The sequence below is a fragment of the Pleurodeles waltl genome, chromosome 2_2 (assembly GCF_031143425.1).
Source record: "Pleurodeles waltl isolate 20211129_DDA chromosome 2_2, aPleWal1.hap1.20221129, whole genome shotgun sequence".
In the NCBI taxonomy this organism is placed as follows: domain Eukaryota; kingdom Metazoa; phylum Chordata; class Amphibia; order Caudata; family Salamandridae; genus Pleurodeles; species Pleurodeles waltl.
The window spans coordinates 854723882-854740420 of record NC_090439.1 but is presented as its reverse complement, the minus strand read 5'-3'; the positions used below and the strand labels follow the sequence as shown (position 1 = coordinate 854740420).

Below are 16539 nucleotides of genomic sequence, written 5' to 3'. Positions count from 1 at the left end.
GTAATATTGGTTTGGATGGGTGGGGCTGGCTGCAGAGTGTCTTAAATCAGGTGCTGGGGTCTAGGTTCCTGTTGCGACCCCACAACTAGCATTGGCCTAAAAGTTGTCTTGAGGAATGCCACAGGTGTGAAGTATAGTAGGGAGAAGTAACATCTTCTCAGTTCTTTAAGTCCTGGTTTGGTATGCCTCCAGGAGACATGGTGTGACAGGGATCTGTTGTGGGATGATTACTATGTTATAGATTTTAAGGCCACACCTTCCAGAAGGGGGCATGCTAAGGGGAGAGTTGCCTGTCTATTATCAACTAAACTTAAGTGAAAGTATAATTGTTACAAAGATCTGAGTAATTTTTTTATGGCTTTAATCTTTCATGTTCATGAGGAGATCTGGGGTTCTACTCCCCACCTGTTATTGGTCAATGCTTATATCCCCCCCTGAAGCGGTTTACAACGCTCTTTTGCAGAGGGTTTTGGCTTATATAAGTAACGCTCTTGGTAGCGAGCAACCCCCCCCATGTAGTTCTAGTAGGAGATTTAAACTGCAACATATCTAATCACGCCTTGTTTCAAGTTCGTAAGGAAGAGAGAGAGGAAGCCCAGCAAATCCCGCCTAGCGTTTTTCCCTTTCAATACAAACAAATAAGAGAGGGAAACTCCTACTTGATCTCCTGAGGAGAAACTATTGTATCATAGCAAATAGGAGGTCTATCTTGGATTCGCCAGCTTCATATACACATGTTTCTCCATGGGGAAATGCAATCTTAGATCATCTGGTGCTAGATTATACCTCATCTTCTTTGTTAAGTGATTTAAAGATCATGAATACTCCTGTAAGTGACCATATCTTGCTCGTATCCTCGTTGGATCTGAACAGGTTAACAACGGGGTCCTGGGAGTTGGACGGGCTAGTCTCCAATTTTGATAAAAAGACAGGGAGGACCCAGTGGGATCATAGAAGGATTTCAGGTGAGTTAGAGATAATAGAATATGCTCTTGCGAAGCTGGATATCTGGGAGGGTAATGAAGTGGAACACTTTGCTAAGTTTATGAAGCAGTTGTTAATCAAATCTTCTGTAAGATCCCCTAAAAGTAGACCTAAGGTGATTCCTCGTCCATTATTCGCCTTGAATAAAGAAATACATTTCTTGGTTAGGATTCAGTACCTAATGTATTCTCCCGAAAGGAACTCAAGGTTGTCCCTTTTAAAAAGGAGAAGGAGGTGTCTGAAGGCCCGTCTCTCAAGGGACTCTTGAGATAGGTTTTGGATTCACCTGAGGGAAGCCGCAGTAAAGGGGCAGCCTAAACGTTTTTGGTCTTAGGTTGGTGAAGGCTGCGGGCCAAGAATGCACTCAGCCCCTGTAGCCATAGCTGAGGCTTGTTTGATGGAATTTATTTCCACTCTTTATGCATTAAATGGGGTAGAGAAGAACCGGCCCCTCGTGAGATTTATCACTCTTATGATTTCCCTCCAGAAAAGGAGACATAGCTGGCCGCTCAAGCTATGTGCCTCTCTGCCACAGTGGGTCCAGATAAATTACCCATCTCTGTAATAAAGCAGGATATTCGCTTGTGGAGTAAGATTCTATTAGTTGTTTTTAGAAGTTGCTTCTTAAACAGAAGAATTCCCCCTTCTTGGACCAGAAGTATCATTGTGTCTTTATTTAAGAAGGGCGATCGAAGTTCTCCTGCCAACTGTCAGCAGATTGCTCTTCTGGATGCGGTGGGAAAAGTTTTTGCTAAATGTCTGTTATCCAGACTAACAGTATGGGCTAATGAAAACAACATCGTTCCTTTGGAGCAAACGGGGTTTAGGCGTCAACATAGCACTAATGGACAATATTGCAGCGCTTCAAGTAATCACTGAAAAGTACGTGAAAGTAAGAGGTGGAGCGGTTTATGCTGCATTGATTTTTCTACAGCTTTTGACAAAGTGGATAGAGACTTGCTATGTGGAAAGCGTGCTCATTTGAGTATGCCAAACATCTTACTTGAACTAGTGACTGCGCTTCACTTTTCTACTTGGTGTAGAATATTGCTGGGGAGTCAGTCCCAAGAGATACCCACATTGAATGGATTAAGACAAGGGTGTCTCTTGGCGTCTCTGCTTTTCTCTTGATATATTTCAGATCTTTCTTCTTACCTCTCTCAGAGTGAGGGCTTTACCCTGCGAATTGGTGGTAAATCTGTAGTCTGCTTATTACACGCTGCTGTTATAATTTTCGATTTAACCCCCAAGGCTTAAAAAAAGTCTCCAGTTTTTGTTACAGTACACGAATGCCCACTTTTTAAAGGTTAATGCTTCTAAAAAGCAAAATTATGTGCTTCCATGGAAACCAAAAAAAAAGAAGTTTCCTAATTTTCACTGGTCCCTAGGAGCTCAAAAGCTTGAAATTGTGAACTCATATACTTTCTTGGGGAAGATAATGTTTGGAAATCTCAGTGATAAGGCTCACATAGAAAACTATAAAATTAAAGCTGGCTGCCAAGCAAGAGGTTTAGGGGCCTTGTATAGGGCTTCTGGGAGGAGGCATTTTGTAAATTTTTTGCGGGTCTATCATGCATAAATTCCAGCATCCCTCCTTTATGGTTCAAAATTAATTGATATTTCCAAATGGGGGGTTTTGAATTTAATGAAAGGAAAAATTCGTAGAAAACTCACTTCCATTAACATGGCTACCTCTGTGGTGGTCTTAAGGTTGGAGATGGGGGTTAAGAGGGGTTTGCTCAGGGTTTAACAAGGGATATACATTGGGTTGCCTGCCTTGCATGTAATGTTTCATTTATTGAGTGTAATGTTTGCTGTGCGATTAATCCGCTTGTTTGTGTATGTATTTCATTTTTCTTCTCTTTACTTTTATGTGGACCTCGTTAAGAGTTCCCTATCATAAATAAATAAACTTGAACCATGACATGAGCAAGACTGGAACTCAGTAACCCTAAGGTTGGCTACAATTGTCAGTGGCCTTGCCAAAACCAGGCCATGTATTGACTCTGGAAGGCATGCCAAACCTGGGATTCCATAAATGCCCCTGCAGAAGAATGGCTCCTGTTATGTGTTGAAAAAGAAGTTAAGGAGATCATTGCTAACAGGCAGCTGTAGGTGGAGTACAAGATTAGACACTGTGTAAATATTACTACCCAAACGGAAGACATTTTACTAACATGAAAAAAAGGAACAAACACTAAATGTCACAAAACACCCCTCTTCTAAACTGTGTATTCGTTTATACAATGTTAAATTGTCAATAAAAACAACAAAATTGGTTTTGATTTCACTCCTTACATGTTCCAGGTGAACATGAGCTTGGCTGGCAATGTCAAACGTCACATCCCTCACAGGTTTATCTTGACTTCCTCTGATAAAATCCTCTTGTGAGACACCGTGCTGGAAGGAAAAGAAAACAAAATCTATTTTTAGCAAACTAGCATAACTTTTAATTACTAGTAACACATTTGTATGTAACACTCCAAGATCCAATTCTGATGTTTCAAAATACTGTACTAACAGATATTACTATTACCTAATTAGAGGCAACACAAATTAAAGACAGAAGTTTAAAGATGGATGTCCAAATGTGCCTAGTCAGGGTTGGAACTCGTGATTTGTAGCTTGGAAGCTGGTAGAAAGCAGAGTGCAGACTATCAGGTATGGGGAGAGGACTGTTTTCAAATGATGACACTGACTTTTTACTCATTCTGTTTATAAATGGCCTGAGATGAGTCTTTGTTTTGAGTGTTACCATACACATTGTGATATCCAGGAGCACAGCCAAACCACACAACCCTTCTTAAATTACAAAACTATACAATAAGTAGTTACAAATTCTTAATGTCTTAACTAAGGTAATGAACTGAAAATATTTCCAAAAGGATTTCAGAGGGCATCACCACAGAAATACCTACATTATTTGAAGCATGATACAATCACTTTACATGCTATAACAACAAGTGGGAAAGCCTGGTCAGAAATGACTTTCACATGTCCATGGGCCACAACGCTTCAAACCTTTATTCCATAATAATTCTTGTAAGTACAATGGAATGTCTTGTGTCCTCTACTTTATCAGTAACTGAGAAGCTAAAATATTCTCATCCTTGTGCCGCTTAGTCTGCAAGTTTGGGAACAATATGAGCAGGAGAACTACAGAGAGGTAGGCCTGCACATGACTAAGACAAGAATATTTGTTACATTTAATACTTAAAAGAAACAAAACATTATGTATTACCTACAGCAATCAGACAGCTCCCATGGAGTGTTGAAGGAGCACATCGTGGTATCATATTAATGACCAATATTTATTAAAATGAACAGGGGCGCCTCAGGATATTTTAATACCCTAAAGCAAGGTACATTTTTGTACCTACCCTTCACATTCTTTTCACGTTTGACATTTCAAATCCTGCAGCAAAACACAAAAGGGCTACATGCTGATGGTGCCTCTGGTGCCCGACAGCTAGGAGCGCTGTATGGACCAGCTTCCACATGGTTTGTGTATAGAAAGAGCCTCAGACAGAAGTAATATTCAGAACATTTTGAAACAAAAGTTACAATGTAAATGTCAGTGCAGACGATACTGACAAATCCAAGCTCATTTTCTCATCAACATTTTTTTGTAACAATGTCCACATGGGTAGCATTTGATAGTCTAATATCTAAGGCCCGTATTTATACTTTTTTTGCGCCGCATTTGCGTCGTTTTTTGACGCAAAATCGGCGCAAACTTCCAAAATGCAATGACATTTTGGAAGTTTGCGCCGATTTTGCGTCAAAAAACGACGCAAATGCGGCGCTAAAAAAGTATAAATACGGGCCTAAATGTTTATCATATTGTGTGTAAGTAAACCATTAAATAACAGATCTAGCAATCCACGGAAGACACTAGCTGGTGCTGGCTAACCTTCGCGAGATATATATATATCGTCCCAACACAAAAAGCAATCAGTACACTCTCCGGGACTGAAATATTCTTGAACACAAACACTAACATGTTTCAGCTGTACATGGCTTTGTTCACAATGTACGGCCAAAACGCGTAGGGGTCTGTGTTCTTTGCCTAACTGGCCCTGTTGAAGGCAACACTCCGAAATGCGTCAGCTGCCTTTTTCTTGCACAGTGGTGTGTACATAAAATAACAGAACATTTTCTTATCTGAAGTGTTTGCGGTGCCGTCTTTGTCCCATTGTGTGTGTGTGTATGTATGTATATACGGGGTAAAAAAGCAGGTCAAACTAATATATATAAAAAGCGTTTTTTGTTTTGCCAATAACGTTGGCGCCGCTTGACAAATCTTCAAAAAAAAATTCAGAACTAGTATGACAGATGAGCTCTTGCTCCTGTCTTCACCTTGCTTTCCCCTCTGTATTTTGTGTGACTTCTCCTAGCTTTTCACTCGTTTTCACTGCTTTCTCCCTGCTTTCCCCCTGTTTTTTGTGTGCTTTCTCCTTGCATTTCCCTCGTCAATGTTTTCACAAGTTGTTTGTGTGCCCTCTCCTGGCTTTTTCCTGGTTTTTACCGCTTTCTCCTTGCTCTCATCCCCATATTTTGTGTGTCCGCTTCTTGCTTTTCCCTCGTTTTCACTGTTTTCTCCTTGCTTTTCCAACAATTTTTTTGAGTGCCCTCGTTTTGCTTTTCCCTTGTTTTCACTCCTTTCTGCTTGTTTTTTGCCCATATTTTGTGTGCCTTCTCCTTGCTTTTCCTTCAATTTCACTGCTTTCACCTTGCTTTCCCCCTGTTTTTTTTTTAGTACCTTCACCTTGCTTTTCCCTCTTTTTCACAAGCTTTCTCCGTTTTTCTGTGTGCCTTCTCCTTGCTTTTCCCTTGTTTTCCCTGCTTTCTCCTTGCTTTTCCCCTCATTTTTTGTGTGCCCTCCCTTTGTTTTTCTCCTCGTTCTCACTTTTTTCTTGGTGCTTTTTCACTAGATTTTTTTTAGTGCCTTCCTCTTGCTTCTCCCTCGTTCTCACTGCTTTTGCCTTGCTTTTACACCCTTTTTAGTGTGTCCTCTCATTCCCTGGTTTTCATAGCTTTCTCCCTGCTTTTTCCCACATATTGTGTGCCTTCTCCTTGCTTTTCCCTAGTTTTCACTGATTTCTCCTTGCCTTTTTCTTCCCAATTTTTGTGTTTTCTCCTTGCTTTTCTGTCATTTTCACTGCTTTCTCCTTCCCTTGTTTTATGTGTGCCTTCTTGCTTTCCCTAGTTGTCACTGCTTTCTTCTTGCTCTTTCTCATGGTTTTTGAGTGTCCTATCCTTGCTCTTCCCTCATGCCATGGGGTTGGATGAACGCTGGGGGCTAGCTGCAGGGCTGGCCCAGGCCAGGCCCTGCGGCCAACCCACTGCTGCAATAAAAAAGCCTTAGAAATTCACTGGAAGAAACAAAGGTTAAAGTAACGTTAAAGTTAGGAAGTAGCATTTAAAAACCCTTAGAAATTCACCACAAAAACCCCAAAGGTTACAGGGACGGTATAGTTAAGATCAGAATTTACACTCACAAAACCACAGAAAATCAGCAGTTATAGTTACAGTTACTTCAAGGTAACTATAACTTGTGCCCTTGTCATTCACTGCTAATTACTCCGCATATTACATCAGTAATTGCATCTTCTATGACATCATTAATAATATCATTGCAACATTTACAGTAAAATTATTGATCTGAAAACTGTGCATGGCGGAGCGCGAGTTACTAATGTGAGTTGAGGACACCGTCATTTAGGTGACTTTAATAAATCAGTCTGTGGCACCAGGGGGAAAGAAAAATCTGACTAGCTGGGGTCTTTAAATGTTTGACAGTTGATGCAGTGGGCCAGGGAGCATGTTACAATTTTGTGTGCAGCTAAGTATGAAAAGGAGAAGTTCCCAGATCTGGTATGAGCAATGCAAGGGTGCAGACCTGGAACAGAAATTCTGAGTAACGAAGGTCAGGAGTATAGAGAGAAAGCTTGGTTTCAAGGTAATCAGGGTGTCAGAACCCCTTACAGAGGACCACAGGGCACATGTGGGTTTACTGGCCCCAACCGTGGTGGTTGAGGTATTTTACTCCTGATGTCCTTGGACCGACTTACTATGGAACCTTGGGTGGGAGCAGATCACTGAACACAACTCCTAATTCAAAGTGCAAACTCTATGAATAATAAATCAATGTCCAGTCAAATACCTGCGCTTATAAGAATTTTTTAAATTTTATTTTGAACTCCACACATGCAGAGAAATACAGCATTTAAAAGCAAAACAAAACCATCCCCTTGAGGTTGGGGCTCTAGTAGTTGTCAGCCAAACCTCTCACTCAACCTCTTTTGTGTAACTTGTTTGGGGTTATGCCCCATTCACTGGTGGCCACTTCCAAGGAATCCCCACTACTAGGCTACACTCAAGATTTTCCCTTTAACTATTCAGGTTTTAGCCAAAAGCGTCTACGATACCTTGGCACCATTAGCAGCGAGTCCCCCAGGGTCCAACTGGCCTAGTTCATGTGTCTCCTGTTCTCGCAGTGGTGCATTGGGTGTATTCAGCAGGAGCACCAGTAGGTCCTGCCCTGCTCAGTGAAGTCAGGCTGCCAGCGGCACATGTGGCAGCACCCAGCGGTGCAGACTCTCTCTCTGGAGCAGTGATGCCGGAGTTCTCTAAGTTGTTGTAGCAGCTCCCAGCTTGCAAAGACGTGGTAAGTTGGCCTTTGCCCAATGGGACAGGGGTCGGATGGGGGGGTGGGAGTGGGGAGAAGAATCCTTTCTTCAGCTTGCGACTGCAGCCAGAGAGGGGGGTGCCGTTGTCCACGGTGGTGGGGGCTGGGGGTCTGCTCATATCCACAGGACATCAGAGAAGATCACACTTTACACAATTTGCCAAACATGACATTCTCGGTCTTAAATCGTTAGCTGACATCCGAGTGGCAAGATCCTCCTTGCAAGAGCAGAAATTTGCTTGCGGTTTTAAGAAATTATTGGAAATAAAGATGATAATTTGTGTATTGTCCACATAAGAGACCATTTCAAAGATATAGGATTTGACAATCTCTGCCAGAGGGATCATGAAGATACTGAATAGGGTATGGCTTAAAGACGACCCCTGGGGGACAACACAAGTGAGATTAGAGGAAGTCGTCCAATTCCGTGGCATGTAGATGGACTCTGATAAAGAATGCAGCCAGTTTAGGGAATGAAGGTAGATGCCCATGCTGTGAAGGTATTTAAGGAGAATGGTTGTGACACCTATTTCACCAGCCTTATTATCTCCAGCTTTGGGTTTTCTTGCCAGCTATTGACCATAGTTAAAAACCACACCCAGCTCCCACTCCAGAGCTTTGCTCATCGATCCTCTCTTATCTCGTTGATAAAATCAGCAATATATTAGTCAACTTTGACACAACCCCATAGTCTGCCCCTTTCCAACTTTATACTTTCCAAAGAAAAAAAAAAAAAAAAAGTTTATCCACCTCATATCCTTCTTGGAAAGTATGGCACTGATCCATCAATTGGGGTCCAAAAAACAGAGGTGTCCAAAAACATTTATTTCCCATGTTAATTCCCATATGAAATGTTGCTCTCCAGTACAAAAAAAGCTAAAAAGAATTACACCAAATTTAGCAAAAAAGTACGCACTTTACTCAGAAATCGTGCTTTTTGTGATTTGGTGTAAGTCTGTTTGGCCATTTTTGACAAATTGAAGTTAAGAGGGGTGTTTGGGGTAGTCATGAAGGGGTTAAAAAGTTATCTCTAGCTAGATAGTTGGTCCAGTGGGAGCCTCACATACCAAATATTTAAAAAATAGGGCCCTTTAATTGGCTGAGGGAGCCTCTTCTCCCGCAGGGCCTTTCGATACTGCAGGACTAGGACTGTAGCATCAAGCAATTTGATCAGAGAAAAATGTTTCTGCAGACGTTATAGGAACTGGAACAAATTGTGCCATGGGTGCCGCGATACTTAGTGGGGCCTAGCATGCATGAGGAACTGCAATACTCCAATAAACTGCAATAAGCATGCACTATTACTCAACCCTTGGAGAGGAAAATAATCCCTGGCCTCTTCCAAATTCACACACAACAACTGGGCTACCCCGTAGCTAGAGAACATTTGAGACCATGTTTGCATTCAGCAGTCTGACATCATTAGAAAATACATCTACGAATATCTTCTGAATTATTAGGCATTTAGTAAATTTTCTTACCATCATACAAATATCCATTGGCAGAAATACTTTACGTCTGCTGCTGTGGTATGGAACTGCTCTTAAACAAGTTATTATTCCGTGAGCTTTTCCAATATGGCTGGCTGCATGGTCTGCATGGACATCCTTTACTCCTGTGTTACAGAGAAGAAAACAATACACATAAAATATCTTTTTTTCCTTACCTTTAATGCTGGTTTCTAATTGAATAATCATTTTCAACTATGAATGTCTACCATTTTGTGAACTGTATTTGATCTCTGAAACAGTGAGTGCTCGGCTGAAAGGAAGTGTAAACTGTTGATCCATTAATGTAGCAATGATGCAAAGAACATTATCACATTTTCTTTCATTTCCCACCAAACTGTGTCTATATCTGCTAACCCTGCCAGCCACTACTCAGACTGGAAGAGAGGAGTAAGCTTACCAGGTTTAACATTCACAGATTTACCTGACTTGCACCTCGGTCCTTATGCTCAGACACAACATACCGTATATTTGCCGATTCTGCTCCGTGTCACCATGGAAATATATTTATCACTATCTTACTTCCATTCTTAGTATCACCACTTCCTCTCCTACTGGTACTAGCATTATTATTGTTAGCAATGACACTGATTCAATTATTGGCACCAGTGATACTACTAACTATGGTCTTACTGATACATTTAGTGCAGCTGCTACTTGTGAGGTGCAGTACTCCTGGCTAGACGACTAGTACTGCTACTGGCGCTACTGCACACATTGCTATGGCCCCTCCAACTGGTAGAATTCCTAATGGTAGATGCATTAATGATACACTGCACATATTAGTATGATTTCTACTGTTAATACTTCTGACGCTGCTATTGATTGCACCACTATTGGCGACACTACTTCTATTGGTGGTCTACTGTATTATAATTGCAATTATATGGTGCGGTATTTCCCAACCTGTGGTCCAGAGACCCATGGGGGGTCCGCGAAGCCTCCTCAGAGGGTCGGTGTCAACTTGGAAAAGTAAATAATATTCACGGATTAATGAAGTGTATGTGAATAAAGTGGCTACATGTACAATTGAAAATGTTAAAACGTACTGTCGAGGAATTTGAAATTGGAGGTAAAACATGACATTAGGGTCCTTAGATTGATTCTTGGAGCAGCGCAGGTGCATCAAACAGAATATAGTATGGACGATCTGTGGTCGCAATTGCATTTAGAAAAGATCCAACCTTCCTATTAAAATTACATTTTTATATATTTTTTGTTAATATTTGTTTGCAAATTAAATAGAATGTCTCCATTTGTGTATATGTTTGATGAATGTTTGTTTCTGTATTTCTTGTGTATTTTTTTGTGCTTCAAATCATCAACAGTGTTTAGGCTGGGGTCACCGGCTTACAGTAATGACTCAGTTGGGGTCCCCGGATTCCAATAATGATTAATTGGGGATCCCTGGGTTCAAGTAATGATAATGATAAAGTGGGGGGTCCACAGAAGTCAAAAGGTTGAGAACCACTGCCTTTCCAAGCTTGACCAATTCTGATTCACATTAATGGGGGTGTGGTTCAGGGTTGATCTTGGAGTAGTGAGGAATTACCCACAGGCACACACAGGGATTAAACAGCCCTGTAAATGCTCTTTATGAACTACCCAGGGGATACATAGGAGCCACCCACAACGAATGCAACTGTTAACTGCATCCAACGTAGAAGTTCTATTCATCCGCCAAAGTGGGGCTACTATCGATTCCATTGCCAGTAATATCATTTCCGCTACCAATACAAGCCTGAGTGCCTCAGCAAATCTGAGGCAGTAATTTCGCACCTGAAATTACCAATTGTGGGTGGACTGGTAATGTCAGGATGAGAATTACAAGCTTTTCCCTAGAAATGGGCATTACCACGAAAATCGGTGTCACTACAGATTTCCATGGGTAATTCCCCAATCCCATGCCTTTTTATGCAACAACATCTGGCAGGTTTGACTTGTGATTGTGAATATGTCCCCAGAAACGCCAAAGGTATTTCGGCATAATAATTCAGATAATCATCAATTCTGTCAATTCACATTCCCCCAAAATTGGGGGCTTGCGATTAAGCCATCTGCTGTATGGAGACAACTTGCCAATGCTTAGTTATACGAGGGTTGGCCTTCAACAGCTGCTCGATCAACTGGCCTCGTACAGCTGAGAACGGCCTCGAGGTAAATCTGCTTAAGACAAAAGAGGTCTCATTTTGAAGGAGAAGGCAGTTGCGCATCAGTTGGTTTTATAAAAGTCTAATAAGCTGACCTCGGACTCATCATATATATATATATCTTGAAGTGCACCTTTTAGCGCCAGGGGAGGAGTCATGTGTAGGGGTTGTGGTATAGTGGAGGAATCCCTTGAACATGTGAACACTACTCTAACTGGTGAGTTCCCACAATTGAGATATCATAATGTTAGTAATAATGTTTTCAAATAAGGAAAAGAGCAGGCTAAGTCTCTTAGGTCCAATTCAGTACACTTTGATTGATGAGAAAATGATTTATTCCAATATTTAGGTTTCAGAGTTCAACAAGGTTTCAGCTTCCAAGTTGACACACTTTGATTTGAGAAAGAAAAAGGTGATATATTCCAAAAATTAAATTTCAAGGTTCAAAGGAGTTGCTGCCAAAGTTCAGTAGAGTATCAGCCAACACGTGTTTCGCCCCACACTGCGAATACGCCAGGGCTTTCTCAAGGCATAGCGATAAAGAAAACAGAATTTCTTCAGGCATAAATGCCACTATAAGTATGGCAGTGCTATTTCAGAAAAACAAACTTCAAAAGTCCGACGCGTCCATCGTCTGATCTCCCTTGAACATGTAGTTTGCTTGTGCTCATCATTGCTTCAGAAGCGAATAAAATGGCTGCTAACTAAGTGGAATGAACTGGGGGTCTGCTCCTGTCGCCAGGCTGCAATAGCGTTACTGGACCCTAGGAACACAATGCTAAATGTTTCAGCGGTCACTGCGAGCGCGAGCTCACGGGCTCTTGCCCTGCTTCAGTCAGGCCAAATTGCGCATTTCTCTAAATTTCACCTTGACCATCTGCCACGTGCTTTATGGTTACCAGTGGTTTAGTGAATTGGGGCACGCTTGCACTTTAAAGGATAGGGGGGTTTATTATTTAATTGATGTACTGTTGAAGTGCCTCATGCTCATTGGTAACCTTTGGGATGTACTGTAATGATTTTGCAGTTATGTTTTTTACTGCTATTTACAAGGACAATTTGTTTGTTGTATATTATATTACTGACTGGCATTGGTTTTATTTTTGTGATGGATTTTTAAATTGTAATGGATTTTATTATCCAAACATTATAAAAAAAAAAAAAATCAGATAGAACTGTAGTTACCATTTGAATAGGTAATTTGGACCCACTCATTATGAGGGCCCCACTCTGTTTCTACTACTGCTGTTATCACCATTACTGAACGAGGGTTGGAAGTTATGGTCACTCTTTTATCAAGGTTATGTTGTCATTGAGGTAAAGACAACCTCCTTCAGTAAGTACTTTGCCTGTCAGCAATAATGAAAGGAGAAGCTGGAGCATGCCCCTCAAATGGAATCACTAAATACGGGTGGAAAATATCCAGCGTCATAAAAAAAAAAAAATAATAAATCACGCCAATTGATAAGTCATAGAAGGATAACATTTTTATAGCACCCAAAACGGACATAACCAAAAATGAATCTCAGCAGGCTGAAGAAAATTCTTAAGGGCAAGAAACAGGCACTAATCACAGTACAGAAAAGATACATCAAATAGGGCAACGTTTCTGCAGACGGTAGTTAACCAGAAGTGTTACAATGCACAAGGAAGTGGCAGCAATGTCTTTTGTACCCAAGATGTGCAAGGAACAAAAAAGCATATGCGTGGAGGTGCTTGTGGACATCTTTGTTTGGGGAACTGCAAAGGATATAAGGCACACTGCCATGTCAAGAAGGGAATGCTTAACGTAGGCCTATCTACAACCAACATGGAACCATGAGCCGAGCTACTGCTCTCCCTCTCCACGTTTTCCTAGACAAATCCTGAGCTTCCCCAAGTTCCTACCGTAGCACCAACAGAACATGCAACGTCTGCACCAGAAGACACACACTAGGCAAAAATGAACACAAGGAGTGCAACACAGAGTTCAGCAGTTTCGTGCGCCCTCAGCAAAGCCATCTTTTAGGGTTAGGAGCATGGACTGCATCTGGGCAGACACGAACACACTGGTCAACAGCAAGGGAGCTGCATGGCCTCCAGAAGGTGTGGAGACGGCTTACAACAGTGGAGCCTCAAACACCATTACTGCTACTACTGCTACTATTACAAGCACAACAAACTGTCACAGTCTCTTAGCAGAGATGAAAAGATCTTTGCAATAAACCGAAAGAAAAGCTGATAAAGAAAGGATATTTATATTGGAATGGCAGGAGTTAGCATACACAGATATTGCTGAAAATGATTATATAGCACCACCTCACATACTTTTGATGAGCCTCCTAAAGGAGATATAGACAGTGAGTAAAAAGGATTTAGAGGCTTTGCTTAAATGTACGTAATTGTTAAAAAGGATTAACATTGGAATCACTAGGCACCTGGGGCTAAGACATTTTTTTAAAAAGTCAACAAGGGCCCCTAATTCAATGAGATACAAAAAGCTATTTTTTAACATTTATTGAAAGAAAGAAAAATGGAGATTACATATACTTTAGCATAATAAAATAATATTGACTCAGATTTGTGTGAATGAGTTAGAAAACGTGCTTGGTGCTCAAATGTGACACAGTATAATACATTGATATCAGTGCATTACATATAATGTTCACGGCGTACGACCTTTATACAAATCATAACAACTTTCAGGGTTTGTGCTGATTTAACTATAGACGTGAGTCACATAGTATTTTCTGTGCAAAAATGTATGCTATGGATAGAGTGCCATACTTTAAACTTCTTGAACTATGGACTTGATTTACACTGCCTTTTCCGTGCATTAATGTTTTTAATTGTTCCTTTTTTCTATGTAATCTTATTTCGATTTTTTTGTTTTCTTCTATTTGCTGATTCAGCCTTAGTTCCTTACTCTCAGATCTTCCCGACTTTTCTCTTTATTTGCTACATGACTGTGTCCTACAAAGTATATCAGTTTTGTTAAATTTAATATCTGTGCTTTAGCTCGTTTTCTCCATCCCCTTGCCAAACATGGTCCATATTTCTCCCTCTGGAAGATTTCTACCATTTTGGCTCACGGTTATCATGCATGTGCAAAGCACTATTTTTATCCGGTCGCTCATACATCTTGATCCTGCCTTCCTGCAGTGCGGTAAGAGTTTTTGCCAGAGGCTCCAACGTTTCAGAATTGTCTATTCAGAGTGATCCACGCCTGGTTCCACAGCAGGCTTTGCTGAAGCACAACTATAGTAATTGGTGGACGCTGAAATTTACTGAATGTGGTCCATTGTTTTCCCTCTCTACCTCTTTAATCACCTCCTTTTAGACCTTCTGGGACTACCAGCAAGCACTGCGTGGCGTGCCTTTTTAATTATTTGACCGATTCCTCTCTACTCTTAGTACAAACCTTCTCTCACGCTCGGGCTGCTATCATCTCAAGGCTAAATGATGATCCCATATTCTTAAGGTATTGAAGTGCCTTCGACTTTGTTCTTTATATTTTATGATTTCTACAAAGTTCACATGTCATGAACATTATACGTGATGCACTGATATCACCGTATTGCGCTCTGTCATGTTTGACCACTAAGCACATTTTCTCCTTAAAACGTAGTCATTATTCTTGTTAAGTATATGTAATCTCAGATTTATTTCTTAAACTAAATGTTTAAAAACATATTTTTGCATCTCGTTGAATTAGGGACCCTTGTTCCCTATTTTGTTTGAATGTATGCATTTTATTCAACCAGTTAATTAATTTTATTCTGCGGAAAACACATTCATAAAATATCCACGCAAAAGAACAATGGAATAGTCCAGAGATCATATATATAGAAAATATAATGCCATTCTCATCTCCCAATGTCGATATTTCTACCAGAGATATAGGTGCCAGTTTCCCAGGTCCATACGGGACTAGCTGCTACAATCCAGGTTTTGTCTTGACACGTTGAGACTAGTTCCTGTTTTATAATGCAATAAACAAGATTACAAGTCTGAGAATGCAAAGAAAAAACTGGACTGGAACAGCTAGTCATGCATGGAACTGGGAAACCTTGCAGAGCTGCAGGGGAAGTTACTAGACTTTAAGTTCTGGGACAGCTGCGGATTGTTTGGTGCTTTGGAAGGAAGGCAGCTAAGATACTATTACAGCGGTTGAGCCTGGGCATGGCACTTGTGACAGCAAGTTATTGTAGTATCAGTAGGAAGTAGGATCATCATAAAAGCCTCACACAGCAGAGAGTAGAATTGTCAACCGCGTTCACTTTTGGCACGTAGGACAGAGCAGCATTGAAGGTTACACTCAACTTTCAAAATTGCTGCTTAGGAAGCGAATTAAGCCCGTGGATTTGGGTCTTTATAAAGGGTAGCAAGTAAAGCTTTACTGTTCCTTGGAGCAGGATAATAGTCTTGGAGGAATTTAGACTAAAGAAACTGATGTTCATCTAGCCTTGGATGTGCAAAGAGCAATCCACAACAATCTGATGTCCACTAACACTCTCATGGACTTTACAGTGTAGCTAGGTGGCATTGCCATTGTGCTGAAGACCATATCCTGTCCACTGAGGGTTTGCAGAAGCAAAGCTGTGTAGGCGTTAAAGGGTTAGTTATAAGTCAGAGGACATTAAAAGAACCAGTTTACCTAGTGGATACAATCAGGTGGCTCACTGCCACATGTAAATGGGTTGAGCAAGAGAATACTCTTATCTGTGGGGAAATGAAAATGAGGCAAGCTGCAAGTTTGCTATTTAACCTACATCACTGCAGAATGTCAATTTGGGAAGCATCTTTAAATTTCTTAAAAAGGGGGAAAATAAATAGAATTGTAATTATGCTACACAATAAACCTTTTTAAATTGAACTGGCATGTGTACCATTATATTATGAAGTGAAATCAACATACAGATGCACCATATTGCTCTGTGCTTTGTTGTGTGTTAGGTCATTATTTCAAACAGGCCAAGCACTGAATGAACAAGGTGGCAGTGAAGGGGACCAAGTATTGAATGAGTGCTGACACTCAAATCTTTTTGACAACATTTATGTTAATCCCCACAAAGGGCCATAAGATTGCATGAACCCTGCATCTCCTCAGCACCAATCATACATTTATCCATATGGTATTTATTTATTCATCAATTCTTCCCTTTTCTATTGGTCAGTCCACGTGTGTGTTGTCTGCAACTGTATCTGTATCTGTGTCATAAAAGAC

At 40.8% G+C, this 16539-nt stretch overlaps 1 protein-coding gene across 6 annotated transcripts in view; it reads right to left on the bottom strand.

Annotated features, from left to right (window-relative positions):
• The window catches only part of NDUFAF6 (NADH:ubiquinone oxidoreductase complex assembly factor 6), a 75695-nt gene that overhangs the window by 12399 nt on the left and 46757 nt on the right, over positions 1-16539 (bottom strand). For all 6 annotated transcript variants that reach the window (XM_069220499.1, XM_069220502.1, XM_069220504.1 and 3 more), the window contains 2 exons: positions 9157-9290; positions 3283-3384 (listed from right to left, as the gene is read on the bottom strand). In XM_069220499.1, coding sequence (XP_069076600.1) covers positions 3283-3384; positions 9157-9290 — 236 coding nt within the window. The remainder of the gene's footprint in view (positions 1-3282; positions 3385-9156; positions 9291-16539) is intronic.